Here is an 18,056-nt window from a genome sequence, read left to right as displayed (position 1 = left end):
CTTTTCATAGTTGTTACGCAAGTGTTCAACTCTGCGTGAACCTACTAAAAAGTTGATTGAAATAACTCATAGCAGCCTTTGTGAAATTAAAAGGTCACAGTTTCGAACCTCAGGTGAGATCAATTCAGAGTTGAGTATTTAAGCTGACTTTGTTAAAAGAAAAGTCTGGTTATATTCAGAATACAAACTTCTCAAAGTACTTTATTCAAGAAATTATTACGTACTGTTTAATAAATGATAAGTGTTTTTAATTAAGAGTAATTTTCATTTCAATGTGATTTACCAGAGACATGTTTGTCAAATAACACTACTGGCACCTACCGGTTTGTGATGTCACAGTGCGGTATCAGCTCTTGAGCAAGTCTCAATGCTTAATCTGGTGTTAGTCACAACGCACTATTATCCAAGTCATCTTGAAAACATTCTTCTTCGAAATGTTGGCTACATATTGCATGTTTTTTCTCTGGCCAGAAGTTCGATGATAAATCCTCCCTCTTTAAGTTGGCGATCCAACGACCAACCCATGGTGGATCATGAATCGGAAGGTGAAATAACATTTTTTTTTTCTCTTTTGCCCGATATGTTACAGCTTCCAACTACCACATGGGCATTGTCAGTTTAACTATGGCTCTCATGAATTTCAATGGTGAAGTCCTAATTGTTGTTGATTGCAGATGTGTCTAGTAGATCCCATTGATTTTGCTTGTAAAGCGGGGAGAATGGTGCTAGGCTTACTGCACTGAGTGAGGTGTTACTATATTTGGGCAAAAATGGCCGGTCCCAGACTCAGTGATGCGACGAAAATTTTTATTTTGTTACTGATTAACACTAAATTCATTAAATCACCGCAAAGGTATTATGTATAGATAATGATCCAATGATCATTCCTTGCTGACCGGACTTTTCCTTTAAACCTCCTTTGTGAAATGGGCCTCAGAAGTATACTGAATACAAAAACAAATTCTCAATCTGCTAGTCGAACAAGAAATCAGAGTGCAGAGTGAATAAAGAAGGTGAGAGCAGAACAAACACCAGAGGCTGCAGACACATGCTGTGCCTTATTTATAAACTTATAAAAGGATTTTAAGGAAATTATTATTTAAGGGGCACCTCATGCCAAGGAACAATTCATTAGAATTCAGTAATGATCCAGATCGTGCAATTTTTAGCTATTAGTGCAAGTCACAATATGGGGCAAAATGTTCTGCTTGTTGGAGTTCTGCACTCTGAGAGTGCTTTTCTAGTTTAGATTACTTCAGTTCTAAAGGAAACTCATGAACAATGTTGTTTATAATGGTTTATAATTATTACTGTACAGTATTTATTAAAAATTATAATAAAACCTTTGTGAGCTTTATATTTATTGATGTAAAAAGCGATTAAAATCTAAAATTTATGGATTTTGTCCTAAAAAGGTTATGCAACAGTTCCTCATCAGTAGCGTATAGATGTGGTCTATCCCAACAGCTGCTCTCTCGGAAAAAAAATGGTTATATATAAGGCCAGATGGCAAATGTGTCAGGGAGGCCAATGCAGATAAAATAGACCATGTAGCAAAGGAAATGAAATACACACCTACTCTCACTTACAGAGGGAGCGTGGCTAAAGGATTCATAGCCCTTTTTTCAGGTTACAGCCACAAAATGTGATGCTATTTTATCAAAGTTATATGTAAAAAGAAAAAAAAATCAAAAGTGGTTTGTGGTGTGAGCTAAAATCAAGCGATGAGGGGATGTAATTTTTTCTTTTTTTGAGACAAAAATCTTGCCACAAGTATTTATATTCATTCTTCACACCAAAAAATAAATCCAGTGCACAGCTGCAGTCCTAGAATAACATTAGGCATCCTAGTTTTTAGTTTCTTTTTAATTGTATATCCTTCTGCTTCCATTTTGAAATGATGCTATACTTTAGATTTATCTACCAATTAAACTCACCAAACACTATAGAAAGGTCACAAACTGCAACAAAGTTGATACTCCATGTGAATTATTTTATAGCACAGAGGTTTTAACTGATGTCCCTTGTGAGGTTATGTAACAGTCCCTGCATGTAGATGTGATCTGTCTCAACACCTGCTCTCTGGAAGAAAACTGGCTATTTATAAGGCTAGATGGCAACCGTGCCATTGAAGCCAGTGCAGCAGGAATAGAACATGTAGTAACAGAGATGTGAAATGCATACCAACACTGCATACAGGGAGTGGTGGCCTAGTGGTTAGGGCATAGAGGTTGGAATGCTGGGGATCTGAGTTCGAGCCCCACTCCCACAGACTGCCCCTCTGGGTACCTGAGCAAAAAAGGCCCTTAGCTGCACACTGCTCCCTAGGTGCCACACAATGGCTGCCCATGGTTAAATGCAGAGAGTAATGACAATAAAAGCCAATGAGGTGATATTGAAGTGTGATGTGTTGAAGCAGAGACAAACCTAGCACCTGCAGAGCACTAACTCTTGAGGAGTTGAGTTTGAGACCACCGCTGTAAGGGAAAAATAAGGGATAAGCACTTACAGGAGCACCGACTTAAACCTGAAACTCCCCGAGCCTATAATCTCCCTTTACTACAATCCACTGGAGTCCTTTGGAAACAGAGTCCTTCCATCCAGGAAGGTTTTTCACCAGCATTTATTTATGATGTTTGTCCAAAACTTGTATTTAAGCTCTAATACTAATCTATTGTTTTAATTTCTGACTATTCAAATATGTTCCCTCGCTCAGAAAGTTTTCAACCTTGTTTTTGTCATCGTACCAATGCCTCCTTTGAGGCCACAATAACCACAGAAATCTTTGCAGGGGAGTTTGCACCAAACATCAAGCTTGAAAATGTTAAAGGAAACTGCAACCATAATTAGTTTTTTTGTTTGTTTTTTGTGTCCTGTTTTGCCAATATTGTCCTGGGAATAGATGTCCCAGAGCTAGATGATAGCCCAACAGATTTGTTTTCACAAGCAGACCATTATGACTTTTGCCATAAGGTTCCACCACTTGACAGTTCTATGTGAAAATTTATTGAAAACTATTTCAGGAGTTAAATCATGTACAACGGACGCAGAGATGGAAAGGGAGGTGAGAAAGAAAGAGGGGAAAATAACTAAGGGAGAGAAAAAGAGACAGGAAATGAAAAGAAAGAGAGAAAGAACAAAATAGCAAAAATAGAAAACAGAAGATATACAGCAACTCCTAGAAGTCTGCTTCCATGCTTGTATGAGATGAGAATAAAAGGGAAGTAAAATAGAGAACATAAGTGTCAAAAGTATTAATATCTATTACTCAAGTAGAAGTAAAAACCAAACTGTTTCTAAATACTTTTCTGGAAGTTAGAGTATCAACCTTAAACTTTTGACTCAAGTAAAAGTGTTAAAGTATCATTTTTAAAAGTACTTTAAAATGTTAAGGAGAGATGCTTTACTGCACTAGCCCATTAAAGGAAAATGTTTAAAAAAGTCTCGATGGTAATTTTCTTACAGTATACTTAATTTTCTTAGTTGTATAACTAATGGCAACAATGTCAAATTTAACTATGCCTCATCTTGACCTATTATTACTGACCTCAGTCTGTCCGGGGCGTACTGAACACGTCTGATGTCATCACCCTTAGCACAGGCTCCCCTCAGGGCTGCATCCTGAGCCCCCTGCTGTTCACCCTGATAACACATGAATGGGTCCCCAGGTTTACCACCAATCACATCATGAAATTTGCAGATGACACCACGGTGGTGGGCCTCATCAGAGACGACCACGACTACAGAGAGGTGGAGGAGTAGATGGTGGACTGGTGCAAAGATAACAGCCTGATTCTGAACGAGGAGATCATCTTGGACTTCAGGAAGAGCCGGCCTGACCTCGCTCCACTGGTCATCAACAGCTCAGCTGTAGAGGTTGTCAGCAGCACCAAATTCCTGGGGGTGCACATCACAAACACCCTCACCTGGACTGTAAACACCCCCTCACTGATCAAAAGGGCACAAAAGCGCTTGGACTTCTTGCAGAGGATGAGGAGAGCCCACCTGCCCCCACCCATCCCTACCACCTTCAACAGAAGCACCATAGAGAGCATTCTAACCAGCTGTCGCCCTGTGTGGTGTGGAGGCTGCAGCGCCTCAGACTGGAAGAAGGTGAGAATAGTGGAACGAACAGCAGAGAAGATCATAGGGGCTCCTCTTCCCTCCATTAAAGACATTTCATCCCAGCGCTGCGTGTCCTGAGCCCGTAACATCATCAATGACCCCTCACACTCCCACCATGGACTGTTCTCCCTGCTGCCCTCTGGGAAGAGGGTTGGAAGCATCCGATGCAGGTCCAGCAGATTCCAGAGCAGTTTTTAGACTGCTAAATGTTATATAAAATGGGTAAAAAAAAAAAAAAAAAATTGCTGAATAAAATAAAAATGGTGAAAAACAGGTTGCTGCAGTACCGAGTCCAACCACAAAGAAATTCATTGTCTGGATGAAACAAATTATTTTGATGGTTTTTATTTATTTTTTAAATACCAACAGGCCATGTTGAAAATTTGCTTGAATGAAACAAAACCGACGAGTCTATTTTTAAAATGTAAGGAGTGGAAAGAAGAGATAATTACAAAAAATAAAGGATTAGAAATAAAAAGGTTTAAAGTAATAAAATAATTAGTCCTGTAAAGTAAAGATACCCAAAATTTCTACTTAAGTAAGGTAACAAATAATTTTTACTTCGTTACTTGACATCTCTGATAGAGAGAATAATAACAGTAAAAAGAAGACAACAGGCAACCAAAGTAAACATAAAAAAAAAAAAACGTAAAGAGCTGCATATATCCCTTAGTGTCGAAGGCAAAACCTATGGTGATTACACAACATTATTCAGGGTACTATATATCTTTAGCTTCAGCTTAGTATTTCATATTAGTGTGTATCTGTGAACACCTGGAACCTAACTCCTGTGGTTTGTATGCATGGGCATGCTCGTGTATAAAGGATTTACACAGCTTCTTCAGAAGGAAAATATGCTTTATAGCAGGTATGGGCTGCCCCGGACTCGCCCTACAGGGTCCTGGAAAGTAAAAGAGGCAATGCGAGCCCCATTATCCAGAGGTACCCCAGATAACTGGAACATAAGGAGGACAGATATAGGGATGGCCGCACCCAGCAAAGAAGGGCAGAAGAGAACATCCAGAGCCCGGCCCCTGAGGGGCCAAACCCCAAAGAGGCCCGATGTGTTGATGAATGGTATTTACATTTGCATATTCTCCATCCACTTCTTTCATGTTTTATGATCTTCATTATTACTGAAGGTTGACACTCAAAGTAACTCAGGCCCACTGTTCTGCTCATTTTACTCACATACTATTTGAACATGGTTTTAAAAATTAGCTTTTGGACTTAGAGTTTTAACATACTTTGCCCAATGAGTGCTTTAACATCAGCCAGATTCCTTGACTGTTTCCACAATCATAGCCTAAAAATCTAAATCGAGAACTAACTGATTCTTATTTGTTTGTTTGACAAAACCAGGCCTTTATTAGCCTTAAAAAGTTCTCAATATCAACTTCAGTGCAAAAAACAAAGACACACTTTTTACCTTTTAATGTTAATCTGAAATCGGCTATAAATATTTTCTTAATAGCAATTAATAGAATATGACTTCAAATAAAAATTATGTATAATATAAGTTATAGACAAAAGTATTTAAGTGGATTTCACTTTGGTTGTTTTACTGGTTATGTGTAAAGAGTGTAGAACTTGAAGTAAGGTAGAGTACGAATGGTGATTTAAGTGTTAATAGTAAAAAAAAAAGGCGTACATCCAAATTAGGGTAAACACGATATTAGGTTAATAGTTGTACATTTAGAGAAAGTGAAAGTAACTCCTTAAATTAAGAGGTGAGGTTAGGTATTGAGTATTTAGGCTTTTAGACAATCCGCAGTTGTTTGCTGAATCGGTTGCAGAACAGATGAAGCCAGGAAATCCTGTTTGAACTAGAGCAAAGCTACTAAAATATCCTAACAAATGAGACATCATGAGAGATCTAAAACAAAAATAAACTAAAATGACTCAAGAATTCACTAGAAAGCCCAAAAAGAGACCTAATAATGTGAACATATCAAGGGACTTCAACAGTAAAATACAAAAATTCTCAAAAAAGCATTTAGAACCTAACAAGGAAAAACTACAACAAAAATGATGTTCTCAAAACATAACAAACATAACAAAATTGAAAAAGCGCACAAAGAGATGACTTTCAATTGAATTACAACTAATTTGGAACATTATGAAAAACAATAAAAAAAAACAACAATGTAAAATTGTGGAACTTTGTTGCTGTCACAATATGTTTTAATTTGTTTTGTTTTTTGTTTTTTTACTTAGAATCACTGATACTTGTAAAAGCATAAAAAAAAAAAACTTCATTAGAAACGCTGTACTCCATTCACTTTCCTGCCTGCATGTGAGCTGAAACATGACTTAGATTAGCTGTCTGTCTTTAAAGAATAGGCTGCTTTTAAACAAAATTTCCCATCAAGTTGAAAATGGCAACAGTTAGTTGATTGCATCTTTTACACAAAGCCCTGCAATTTTAATATTTTCTTGGTTTGGTACCCCCCTCTAACTTTACAAACTTCTGCAGAGATAAGAATAGCGAGCTTTCATTCAAGTAAACCCTGCCAGTTAGCAGAAACATGGGCCTAGAACTTTCCTTGGTTGGGTCATCTGACACCCACAGTGGGCACTGTCTGGACTAACCTTTATAAACATGTGTGAGCAGGGACACTCGCAAGCTGCCTGCCAGGAGAAGAAGGTGCGAAGAGGAGCTCAGAGGGCCGTGTTGTAAATAAAGTTCCACCTTAATTCAGTAACCGCACTCCTTGAACTTCACAAGGTAACTGCATATATAGGAGGCATTGCTCTTTTGCTCTTGCTTTATAATTTGTCTTGCTTACTGCTTTGAAAGCCTGCAGGTAAGGTAAAAGGTACTGAAATAAGGCCTGTTTGCATGATCTCTGTCAAGCAATGGCATGACAACAATCAAAATGAACGTCAGAGAAAATGTAAAGTTATGCAACAAAAATCAGTTTTGTTTACAGACAAGAAATTTTGGTTGTGGGTCTGTCGCGAGTCATAGAATCATTATGTCAGCATTTCTTTCTGCTCTGTGTTACACAACTTTTAATTCAATAACATGTTGTGACTCCATGCCTTCAAACTGCAGTTTACAAAAGAAAATAAAACTGAACCTGGCAAATTCAGTTAGGCAATTTTTTTTTTTTTACCGCTGGTTTCCACATGACACCCTGACATTTTTCTGTTCTAAAAATGGTCCTCATTTGGATGGGTGCAGCCCTCTGAGTCTCTGACACATAATATATAAGAATTATACTTTAAAGAAATAAGCAAGCTACAAAAACCATAAGGCAATGGATTTCTTATGGGGTTTTTTTGTTGCTTTTTTTTTTGTTTTTTTGCTCAAAAGAACATTGAAATGTTTAGCCCAACTGTTTAATTTTTGGAATATACATGAATAACAAAAATAGTTTATTGTAAGATTAGTATAAAAGCGATATTGGTGGCTCAATAATAGAACAGAACAGTATATATACTTAATCAACAAATATAAACAGTAAAAGACAGTTGGTTCAAGCTCGTTGAATGACAATTATGTGCAAATACACATCTTCTGAACAATTGATTATTTAATGAAAATTGGACAAAGCAATTTTTAAATGGATTTAATCTATAATTCTCCAGGACGCATCTCCTGCTTAGAGAAAACAACTCATACTCACAATGTAGATTGTGACTTGCACCAATAAGAGTTGCTTGTGCAGTCTTTAGCACTAACTTACCATAGAGTGACAGATGGACTGAAGACCTTAGGCATCGATCATTTTAGTGGGGATTTTAACTACATAAGCCAGCTCATATTTTTGCTGTTCAGACAGGTTTCTATACCAAAACGTTTGGCTTAACCATAATTAGCTTTCACCACTGCCTGGTAGAAAAGAATCGTTGTCTACTGTACATGGACAAGTCCTCTGGGAAGAATACTCTTTGCTGGGATTTGGAACTTTATAGCAAAGAAGCCCTAAATACATTTTTTTTCATGAAATTCTCTAGTAAGGTGTAGATAAAGGCAGCATCCATGCGAGTTTAATAAGAGGAGAAAGGTATGACAGGCTATTCAAAACAGTGGGTTAATCTATCCATACTGTGCATGCAAATACAGTAAAAAAGAGAACACATTTAGACCACAACAGCATATTAAATAAGTGGATTTGTTGCACAAGTGGACAAGTGGTGCACAAGCACACCACTTTACTTGTGCTTCTGTGCTACTTCTTGTATTAACCATATAAAAAAGGAAGTATTAGTCATCGGTACACACAGTGAACTGCACATTTCATGTCTTTGCTCTTCTTCCATGTAACTCAATAGTCCAGAGCTTCTGGTTTTGGAAAAATGTTCTTTTAAGTTTTTGGTAGATTTGGAATCTTTTCTGCTTTTTTCATTCTAGCCCCTGTAGCATTCCAAAAAGAACAAAGAGAAGCAGGAGATAAGAGAAAATCTAAGACCTCGAGCAAATAACTATTAACAGCAGCAAAACAACAAGAATTCAACATCAGAATTGTAAAGTCCCTTTGTTTGTGATTAAATACTTATGTCAGTTGGTGTCCTCGAAAAGGTCAATTACACTAAAGAAAAATGTATTTATCCAAAATTGAACAGGCACCAGACTGAAAAATGCAGAAAGCAAAACTTAAATAAGAAATCCGGCAAGTCAACAGAATTACTGATCAAAATATCTGGTATTCTACTGATTTACAGAGTACATTCATTTTTTTTTTATGATACTACAATGATTCTTAAGACCTAAGTACAAAAAAAAAAATAAAGACTCCACCCAATAACTTGGAGTGTTAAACCCCACATCCATTATTGTGAGGTTTGAGCAGTAATACTAAATGTTCCCTATTTTGTCCTTCAAAGATGTCTAAAGGACCAGCAGTGGGCATTGATCTCGGTACCACATATTCATGTGTGGGGATCTTCCAGCATGGCAAAGTGGAGATCATTGCTAATGACCAAGGAAACAGGACCACACCAAGTTATGTGGCCTTCACCGACACAGAGAGGCTTATTGGAGATGCTGCGAAGAACCAAGTGGCCATGAATCCAACCAACACAGTATTTGGTAAACATTATGCAAAACCCACAATCAGAGGGATTAGAGAAATTTCACATCTCAATTTTTATAAATCAGTTTGTTTGAAATGAGAAAAGGCTGCTATTTAATGTCTTTACACACAGTGAAGCTTCTCTTGTATTGTTGTTGAATAAACTACAGATGCTAAGCGCCTAATTGGTCGCAAGTTTGACGATCCTGTGGTGCAATCTGACATGAAACACTGGCCCTTCAAGGTTATAAATGACTCCTCAAAACCTAAGGTAGAGGTTGAATACAAGGGGGAGATCAAGACCTTCTATCCTGAGGAGATTTCTTCCATGGTTTTAACCAAAATGAAGGAGATTTCTGAAGCTTATCTTGGCAAGGTATGCGCTTAATGCACTTATTACAGCTAAAGCTAAATTCAACAACAAGACTTGCAGTGAGAAAAAAAAAAACTAAGCACGGAATAAGTTTTTCAATTACTGATTTTTCCCCCCAATCTATTTAGCCTGTGACCAATGCTGTCATCACAGTCCCAGCTTACTTCAGTGACTCTCAGCGTCAAGCCACCAAGGATGCAGGAACCATCTCTGGTCTCAATGTGCTTCGAATCATCAATGAACCCACAGCTGCTGCCATTGCATATGGATTGGACAAAAAGGTATCCAACAACCAAGCAGCTAAAATGCTAATGTCTTGTTTTTTTATGTGCTTCTTTTTTATGAATTTTCATCCATTTTCCTAAGGTTGGGGGTGAGCGTAATGTCCTCATCTTTGACCTTGGAGGTGGAACTTTTGATGTCTCAATCCTGACTATTGAGGATGGCATCTTTGAGGTCAAGGCCACAGCGGGGGACACACATTTGGGAGGGGAGGACTTTGACAACCGCATGGTTAACCACTTTATTGCAGAGTTCAAACGCAAATTCAAAAAGGACATCATCAACAACAAGCGAGCTGTACGTCGTCTGCGTACAGCGTGTGAGCGAGCCAAGCGCACCCTCTCCAGCAGCACCCAGGCCAGCATTGAGATTGACTCACTGTATGAGGGAACAGATTTCTACACCTCAATCACCAGGGCTCGTTTTGAAGAGCTCAATGCAGACCTGTTCCGAGGAACCCTTGAGCCTGTGGAAAAGGCCCTGAGGGATGCCAAGATGGATAAAGGCCAGATCCATGATATTGTTCTAGTGGGTGGTTCCACACGTATTCCAAAGATCCAAAAGCTTCTGCAAGACTTGTTTAATGGTCGTGACTTAAACAAGAGCATCAATCCTGATGAGGCCGTTGCTTACGGGGCAGGTAGGTCTCAATAAAATGTATCACACTATCTCTTGTTCAATTGTAAATGGGTGCAAATAAAAACGTTTTTTGTAATCATGAATTCATTATTTGGAAACCCACAGCTGTACAGGCTGCCATCCTGGCTGGTGATAAGTCTGAGAATGTACAGGACCTGCTGCTGCTGGACGTCACACCCCTCTCCCTGGGAATTGAAACAGCTGGAGGAGTGATGACTGTCCTTATCAAAAGGAACACTACTATCCCAACCAAACAAACCCAGACTTTTACCACCTACTCAGACAACCAACCCGGTGTTCTTATTCAGGTAAATCATAGAAAAATAAGAGTTATAAAAATTGTGCTGTTTGGCCTTTTCATCAACATCTGATCAGACAATATCAAATACTGATGAAAATAACAGCAAACAGGTTTCAGCTGATGGTCTGTCATTGAGAGGAAAAAAACATCCAAACCAACCCCATGTCAAAAGTGAGAACCAACGTATGTAATGAACTGATTAAAAATAAAAAAAAAGAAACATACCATGGTCCAATATAAAAACAGACTGAACAAATCAGAAACAAATTCATTGAATTCTGTCATTCTGGATAGATTCAACAAATCACAGCCATTATCAACAAATGAGGAAATAAAGGGTAAAGAAAAGTAAGAACTGTGTGTATCCATTTTAGTAGTTGACTGCTCTCTTTATTTTATCCTGTTAGTTTAAGAAGAGGCTAGAATGACATCTAAAGCATTCAAGACTGGATATTAAATTTAAAATAATTTTAAATGGTTTATAAGCTATTTTTAAGCCAAAAACTAAGGCTAAGCAAAATAAGTGCAAATACTTATCTTTTGTTTCTCAAGAAACATGTTGACCAAGAAATTATTTAATTAAATCATTTCAAAAGAAGAACACAAAAATATATTGTGTGGCTTGCCATATGCTCTTGCTGCTTTAGGATTGGGAAAACTAAACAATATTGACAGAACAACGTATTCTAACAGACAGACATTAGGGGGAGTGTCTGGCTGATTATTTTGTCCTCTTAAGCTTCAGCCCACTTAAAGTAATGCGTAGTAAAATGTGTAATTACTTACTTTTAGTAATGACAATCAATAGATAATATATAGCATGTCAAGCCACCTCTGAAGGACTCAGACAATATTTCGAGGTTTCGAAGTAGAAGTCAAAGTCCAGGCTTTTATCAAATAAAGAAATTATGGAAAGACCTTAAACAAGCCAGTCATTCCTGTTTAAAACTTCAATATGTGTTATTTTTATCTATTTTTGTCTTATAGCTTTCATTATCTGAATAATTTAAATCTGTAAGAGGACACGCTTTGGTTGCAATGTGCCGTAGAATTGAAGTGATTCATTGATTGATTGAATTTAACATCAAAATTTGTTTTTAGGTTTATGAAGGAGAAAGAGCCATGACCAAAGATAATAATATCTTAGGAAAATTTGAATTGACCGGCATTCCACCTGCCCCAAGAGGAGTTCCCCAGATCGAGGTGACCTTTGACATCGATGCTAATGGCATTCTTAATGTGTCTGCGGTCGACAAAAGCACTGGGAAGGAGAATAAAATCACCATCACCAATGACAAAGGTTGTATAACATTTTGCAAATAAAGAACTGTTCACAAGAGGATGTTTTTAAGGGACTAAAGCAAGATTCATATTTGATTCTTTTGCAGGTCGACTGAGCAAAGAGGACATTGAGCGCATGGTGCAGGAAGCAGAGCAGTTCAGATCTGAAGATGAAGCCCAGAGAGACAAAATTACAGCAAAAAATTCTCTTGAGTCTCTGGCCTTCAACATGAAGAGCACAGTGGAGGACGAGAAGCTCCAAGACAAGATCAGCCCAGAGGATAAAAAGGCTATCATAGACAAGTGCAATGAAGTGATTGCCTGGCTGGACAGAAACCAGGTAGATATCCATAATCCTTAAATGTTGACTTTGATAACTCAAAACTAGAGTTTTACATTTGAGAAAGCTGAGTATTCAGAGACTTATAGCAGAGATGCTGAAATGGTCATTTAACAACTTCAATCTATGATTCAGCTCTTGCAACTTAGTTATCCCCTCCTGATTTTTTTTTTCACAGACGGCTGAGAAGGAGGAGTACGATCACCAGCAGAAAGAGCTGGAGAAGGTCTGCAACCCCATCATCTCGAAGCTTTACCAGGGGGGGATGCCAGGAGGAATGCCAGGGGGGATGCCTGGTGGCTTCCCTGGGGGAGCTGGAGCTGGTTCCTCCTCTGGTCCAACAATTGAGGAGGTTGACTAAATATAAGCAATGTAAAGACTCAAAAGATTACTCATCCCAGCTTGACCACATGCATCTGCCATTTAACAATGTCTTTTGGGTAAATCGACCACACATAAAAACTGATTTAATTTTTGTCTAGTGGATTTCCAAGGCTAGTGTTAAAAAAATGTAAAAACATATCACTGTACAATAACGATAGTAACTCACAAAAAGACTTTAAACTTGCTTACTTTCTAACACAGGCTGAAAAACTGTTATGTTGTTTTTTGATAGACAAACACAAAGTAGCACATACCAATAAGTTGAAGTAAAAGTCTACCATTTTCTTCCCCGAATCAGAATCCTTCATTAAGAATTTGCTGAACCAGGTTCATTACAAGCCAATGTTAAAAGCCTTTTGCAAGTAATGTCAAAAGGTTTTGTGATTGTTCTGACGATTCAGCTTTTGTCCATTCTGTTTTATTTTATATGAACCATTGTGTTATGTTCGGTGTCATCACTCTTCTGAAAGGTGACCCAGTTTTAATCCCTTTGCATATTATAACAGGTATTGTTCCAGTATTACCTCAATTAGTACCATCCTGACTCATTTTTCACCACCTATCTTTCCCCAATGAAGCATGAGGCTGACATATTTTTTCACCAAGGTCATGGTGTGATTAAGTGTCAGTTTGCACCACGTGTTACCGCGTGTTAGCAAGGAAGTTCCATGTTCATCTCATCTTGCCTGAGTTTCTTATTCCCAGACTTGTAGCAGAATACAGAGCAAGAATTGAAGAATATTTTATCTTAAAATACCATCAGATGGATAAACGATTACTCTATGACATTTGTGAAGCCAGTAATAGTGTTTCTGTGATGGCTTCATCTTTTTCTAAAAGCCTCCACAATTTTATCCCTGACCCACAGACTTGCTTCAGTGTCATGATGCTGCTTGTTAACTGCATTTTCAAACAAACCCATAAGTGAGGTACATAGAATGGTTCTATCTATATTAAGATTTAATTAAAGACATAAAGTCCCTGCTTAATAATAAATCATCACTTAAAAGCAATCTTTAGAAATGGATTTTTTTAGGAGGTGGAAAGATAAAGGGGTTAAATTCATAAGCAAGTAACAGGTTGGGTTTCTCAGTTTTTAAATCTAAATGTTTGAAAATATTTACTTGTTTTCCAGTTAGTGGGAATGTAGTACTTTGTGTCACTATGCAATAAAAAAAATTACAATAAAATTTAGAATCTAAAACTTAAAAGGTTTTCTTCAGTCTTGGATATGTAATTGTATACTTACTGTACAATGAATAAAGTTCACCTTTGACAACCCTGATTATTTTTTCTCTTTCTTGCCATTTAAATATATAATTAATTCTCAGAAAAACAAATTCCTAATTAATAAATAGTTATGCTACGTTCACACCGGACGCAGCAAGAGCAGCAAAATCGCGTCTGCTGTTTCATTTTTGCTGCTTGTACCAGTTTAGATCTGACGCGCGGCTGCAACAGCTTTGCTGCTCTCGCTGCGCAGTGCAAAAGTGGGTCTGACGTGCGTTGGGCGGAGCTTCACTATCTTTTCTCTGCCTTGCAGCTATATTTGCTGTGATCAGTGGGAATAAAGTAGTTTTAATATGTTTTAAAGTGAGAAAGTCCACCTGAAAACTTAATAAATGCAGTTAGTTCATCCAGATTACAATCCTGCCTTCCGATATTATTTCTGTCAGAGTCGCTCAGACCCCCACATAACAGTGGTGCGCCGACAGTAGGAATCCCTTCAACAGGAGCCTCTGACCGGGTCGCCTCCTTGCGGTTCACCGCGGTGGTTGGTAGATGTTTTTCATCTAAATAATCTAAACTGTAGGCACCAGGATAATAAAAGCGAACATATTTTGCCAGCAGGTTTCTGCATTTTAAGTTAATTTATGCGTCAATAAACTGTTTCAGAGGAGTGATCACAGCGCTCTGTATCATCAGCGATGTGTCTGTCTCACGGCCAGCTCCCAGATCAGCTTCTCTGATTGGTTGACGGACGGCGCGTCGAGCAGCAAAAGTTAAATTTTTCCATCTCGGGCAGCAGCGCGTTTAAACCACCCAACGCGCTGCTTCAGCTGCTCAGACTCGCTGCGCCTGCTGCTCAAAACGCGTTGCAGGACCTTTTGCTGCACTTTGACGCGCATAAACCATTGACTTTGCATGTAAACTCGCTGCTTCTGCCACGCCTGCTGCGTCCGGTGTGAACGTAGCATTATATAATGTCATGCCCCTACCGTCAATCTTGCAGAATGTCTTCCTGTAAGCCCACCACAAAACTTAACACAATTATCTTTTCAATCTAAGATCCCTTATCACAAAAGGTATTTAAAGATGTGGCAAAACAAAGTTCCTGTGAACATATGAAGGATGCTTTTATAAACCGACTTACTGTTACCTTTATTTATTTTGTCTATTCTGTTTTATTTTATATGAACCATTCTGTTATGTTCGGTGTCATCACTCTTCTAAAAGGTGACCCAGTTTTAACCCCTGTGGGTATTATAACAGGTATTGTTCCAGTATTACCTTAATTAGTACCATAATCCCTCATTTTTCACCACCTATCTTTCCCCAATGAAGCAGGAGGCTGACACATTTTTTCACCAAGGTCATGGTGTGATTGTCAGTTTGCACCACAGGTAGAATGGTAGCAAGGAAGTTTCATGTTCAGCTCATTTTGCTTGAGTTTCTTCTTAGAATACCAGTTAGTGCGAATGTAGTACTTTGTGTCATTAAGCAATAAAAAAAAAAATACAATAACATTTAGAATCTAAAACTTAAAAGGTTTTCTTCAGTCTTGGATATGTAATTCTATACCTTCAAATGAATAAAGTTCACCTTTGACAACCCTGTTTATTTTTCCTCCTTCTTGCCATTTAAGAATGTAATTAATTCTCAGAAAAACAAATTTCTATTTAACAAATAGTTATATAATGTCATGCCCCTACCGTCAATCTTGCAAAATGTCTTCCTGTAAGCCCACCACAAAACTCAATTATCTTTTTAATCTAAGATCCTTTATCACAAAAGGTATTTACAAATGTGGTAAAGCAAAGTTCCTGTGAACATATGAAGGATGCTTTTATAAACCGAGTTTCCTCTGTGTATGTGTGTGGTTTAAAACTGAGAGGCTAGTTTCACATGAGTAAGTTCCGGTAGGAGCAAAGAAGCACAACTCTGCTGTGTTTAGTCGAACTAGATACAATTTTATGGTATCGTTTTTCTTGTTTATATGTACCTTTAGATTATTTAAGTTGCTTATCAGCAGGTGGTCTTTTCTCATGCAGGGACTGGCCGAACAAGGTTGGGGTGGGGTTTAAACTAATGGCTACTCACAGAAGTCAGGGTCAGTTGTGTGAGTTACACCTATAAATGCCAGCATGATGCAAAGTGACCAGACAGGGACTTGAATCAAAGTCTGGCCACAGTTATGTTCTTGGTCATTAGCTGTTTTGCACTTGTGGCCTCCACACTGGGTGAGTTCCACTAAATCATCATTTTTGCTTTTTATCTAGAGTTAAAAAAGAAGTCTGGTGGAAAATGTTGGATTTTAACATAATTTGACAATCTACATATCAAATAAAATTATGGCCACAAAATCCAATAATTACCCCCTGTTATGATTCAGCATTAACATGTGGTTTGGCACTAGAATGTTGCTATGGTGTATTTTGACTTTGGGCTTCAGGGTGTGGCGTGCCTTCCATTAAGCCCCAGGTTAGTGGATACAACAAGATTGTAAATGGTGAAAATGCTGTGTCCGGTTCATGGCCCTGGCAGGTTTCTCTTCAGGTAAGTGGCTACGTCTTTACAAATACAGCAAATCTTTTAGAGACATGCAAACACAAACTTTATGCTTGAAGAAAATCACTAAAGGAGGCAGTCTTTTAAACAGGATGGCAGCGGATTTCACTTCTGTGGAGGATCACTGATCAACCAGTATTGGGTTGTTACAGCTGCCCACTGTCGTGTGTCGTAAGTTTCTAGATACATCCCACATTAGAGCTATTGAAAGCAGATTAATAAAAGCAAAGTTATAATTAAGATGATCTTTCAAACCCTTAGTCCATCATACCACCGGGTGATCCTTGGTGAGCATGATCGGAACTACAACAGCGAGGCCATTCAAGTCAAGACCATCTCTAGGGTAAGGAAAACTGTTATGCACTTGAAACTTTCATCTTTTTATTGAAAGCTCTTGTCTATATAATTGTTTGCAAGTATTTAATGTTGCATGAAATGTCTCTTCTCCTAACCCTTCAAGGCCATCACCCACCCTTACTACAACTCTAACACCTTCAACTATGATATCACACTTCTGAGGCTCTCCTCCCCAGCACAGTTCAACTCCCGTGTGTCTCCAGTGTGCTTGCTCTCATCCAGCAGCAGCATCCCCTCAGGAACCAGATGTGTCACCACTGGATGGGGTAGAACTGGACAAACTTGTAAGTGAGCCCCTCTACATTATAACCTAATGTATTTCTACAGCCATCAATAAAGACAATGATACAAGTGCATGGGGAGAAAAAAAATGTGAAAGATTTGAAAAGATTGTTGGTTTTTCTGCGTTTTTAGCAAGCCCTCGTTACCTGCAGCAGACCTCTCTGCCTCTGCTCAGCCCTGACCAGTGCAAAAATTATTGGGGTTACAACAGAATTACTGATGTCATGATCTGTGCTGGTGCCTCTGGAGTTTCCTCCTGCCAGGTAACATGCATTTCAATAGCCAAGCATGGTTCAAGTAACATATACGTTTTGAAGAATCATTCTATGTTTAGAATATATCTGCAAAATACATTTGCAACCTGTGTCAAATTTCAGTTTGAATTCAGTATCCTGTTCTTCACATTATCAGGAAATTGGTTTGCATTTCTCCGTATCAGTGCCTAATTTATCTTATGAATCAGCAACTGTGCTCTTGCTACACATTTTCCTGTTTTTGAAATCAGCCAGCCCACAATCTGCAAAAAGCCAAAGAAAACATAGTGCTCAAAGGAAGTATTCCTGCTATGCAAGTTCAATGATCTTACGTTTATGAACTATTTTTGTTGTTTCAGGGTGACTCTGGTGGCCCTCTGGTGTGTGAAAGCAGTGGCGTCTGGTACCTTACAGGTATTGTGTCTTGGGGCACCTCCAACTGCAATGTGTATGCCCCAGCAGTATACTCCCGCGTGTCCTACCTGCGCAGCTGGATTGACCAGACCCTTGCCTACAACTAAGGAGCAATGAACTACTGCAAATATTAATGCTATATATTATGCTAAGAATAAATTGAACCAGTATCCATTTGCAACCATTTGAAAGAAATCAAGCAATAAATCCTTAA

General features: G+C 38.3%; 2 protein-coding genes across 2 annotated transcripts; both read left to right on the top strand.

Annotated features, from left to right (window-relative positions):
• The first annotated feature begins 6,718 nt into the window (after positions 1-6,718).
• LOC107100718 (heat shock cognate 71 kDa protein-like) lies at positions 6,719-14,025 on the top strand. Its single transcript, XM_015399307.1, has 9 exons — positions 6,719-6,853; positions 8,959-9,163; positions 9,317-9,522; positions 9,648-9,800; positions 9,886-10,441; positions 10,546-10,748; positions 11,843-12,041; positions 12,130-12,362; positions 12,541-14,025. The coding sequence occupies exons 2-9, from the start codon at positions 8,959-8,961 to the stop codon at positions 12,721-12,723; spliced, it is 1,938 nt and encodes a 645-aa protein (XP_015254793.1). The 5' UTR covers positions 6,719-6,853; the 3' UTR covers positions 12,724-14,025.
• Positions 14,026-15,984: 1,959 nt separating this feature from the next.
• Positions 15,985-18,056, top strand: LOC107100709 (chymotrypsin-like protease CTRL-1). The gene is made up of 7 exons (XM_015399298.1): positions 15,985-16,207; positions 16,420-16,523; positions 16,627-16,706; positions 16,797-16,878; positions 16,996-17,176; positions 17,307-17,437; positions 17,788-18,056. The coding sequence occupies exons 1-7, from the start codon at positions 16,162-16,164 to the stop codon at positions 17,947-17,949; spliced, it is 786 nt and encodes a 261-aa protein (XP_015254784.1). The 5' UTR covers positions 15,985-16,161; the 3' UTR covers positions 17,950-18,056.

Source organism: Cyprinodon variegatus, unplaced genomic scaffold, assembly GCF_000732505.1.
Source record: "Cyprinodon variegatus isolate N-32 unplaced genomic scaffold, C_variegatus-1.0 Scaffold1003, whole genome shotgun sequence".
Lineage (NCBI taxonomy): Eukaryota > Metazoa > Chordata > Actinopteri > Cyprinodontiformes > Cyprinodontidae > Cyprinodon > Cyprinodon variegatus.
The sequence above is the reverse complement of the archived record's forward strand: the minus strand, read 5'-3'. Positions and strand labels throughout refer to the sequence as shown.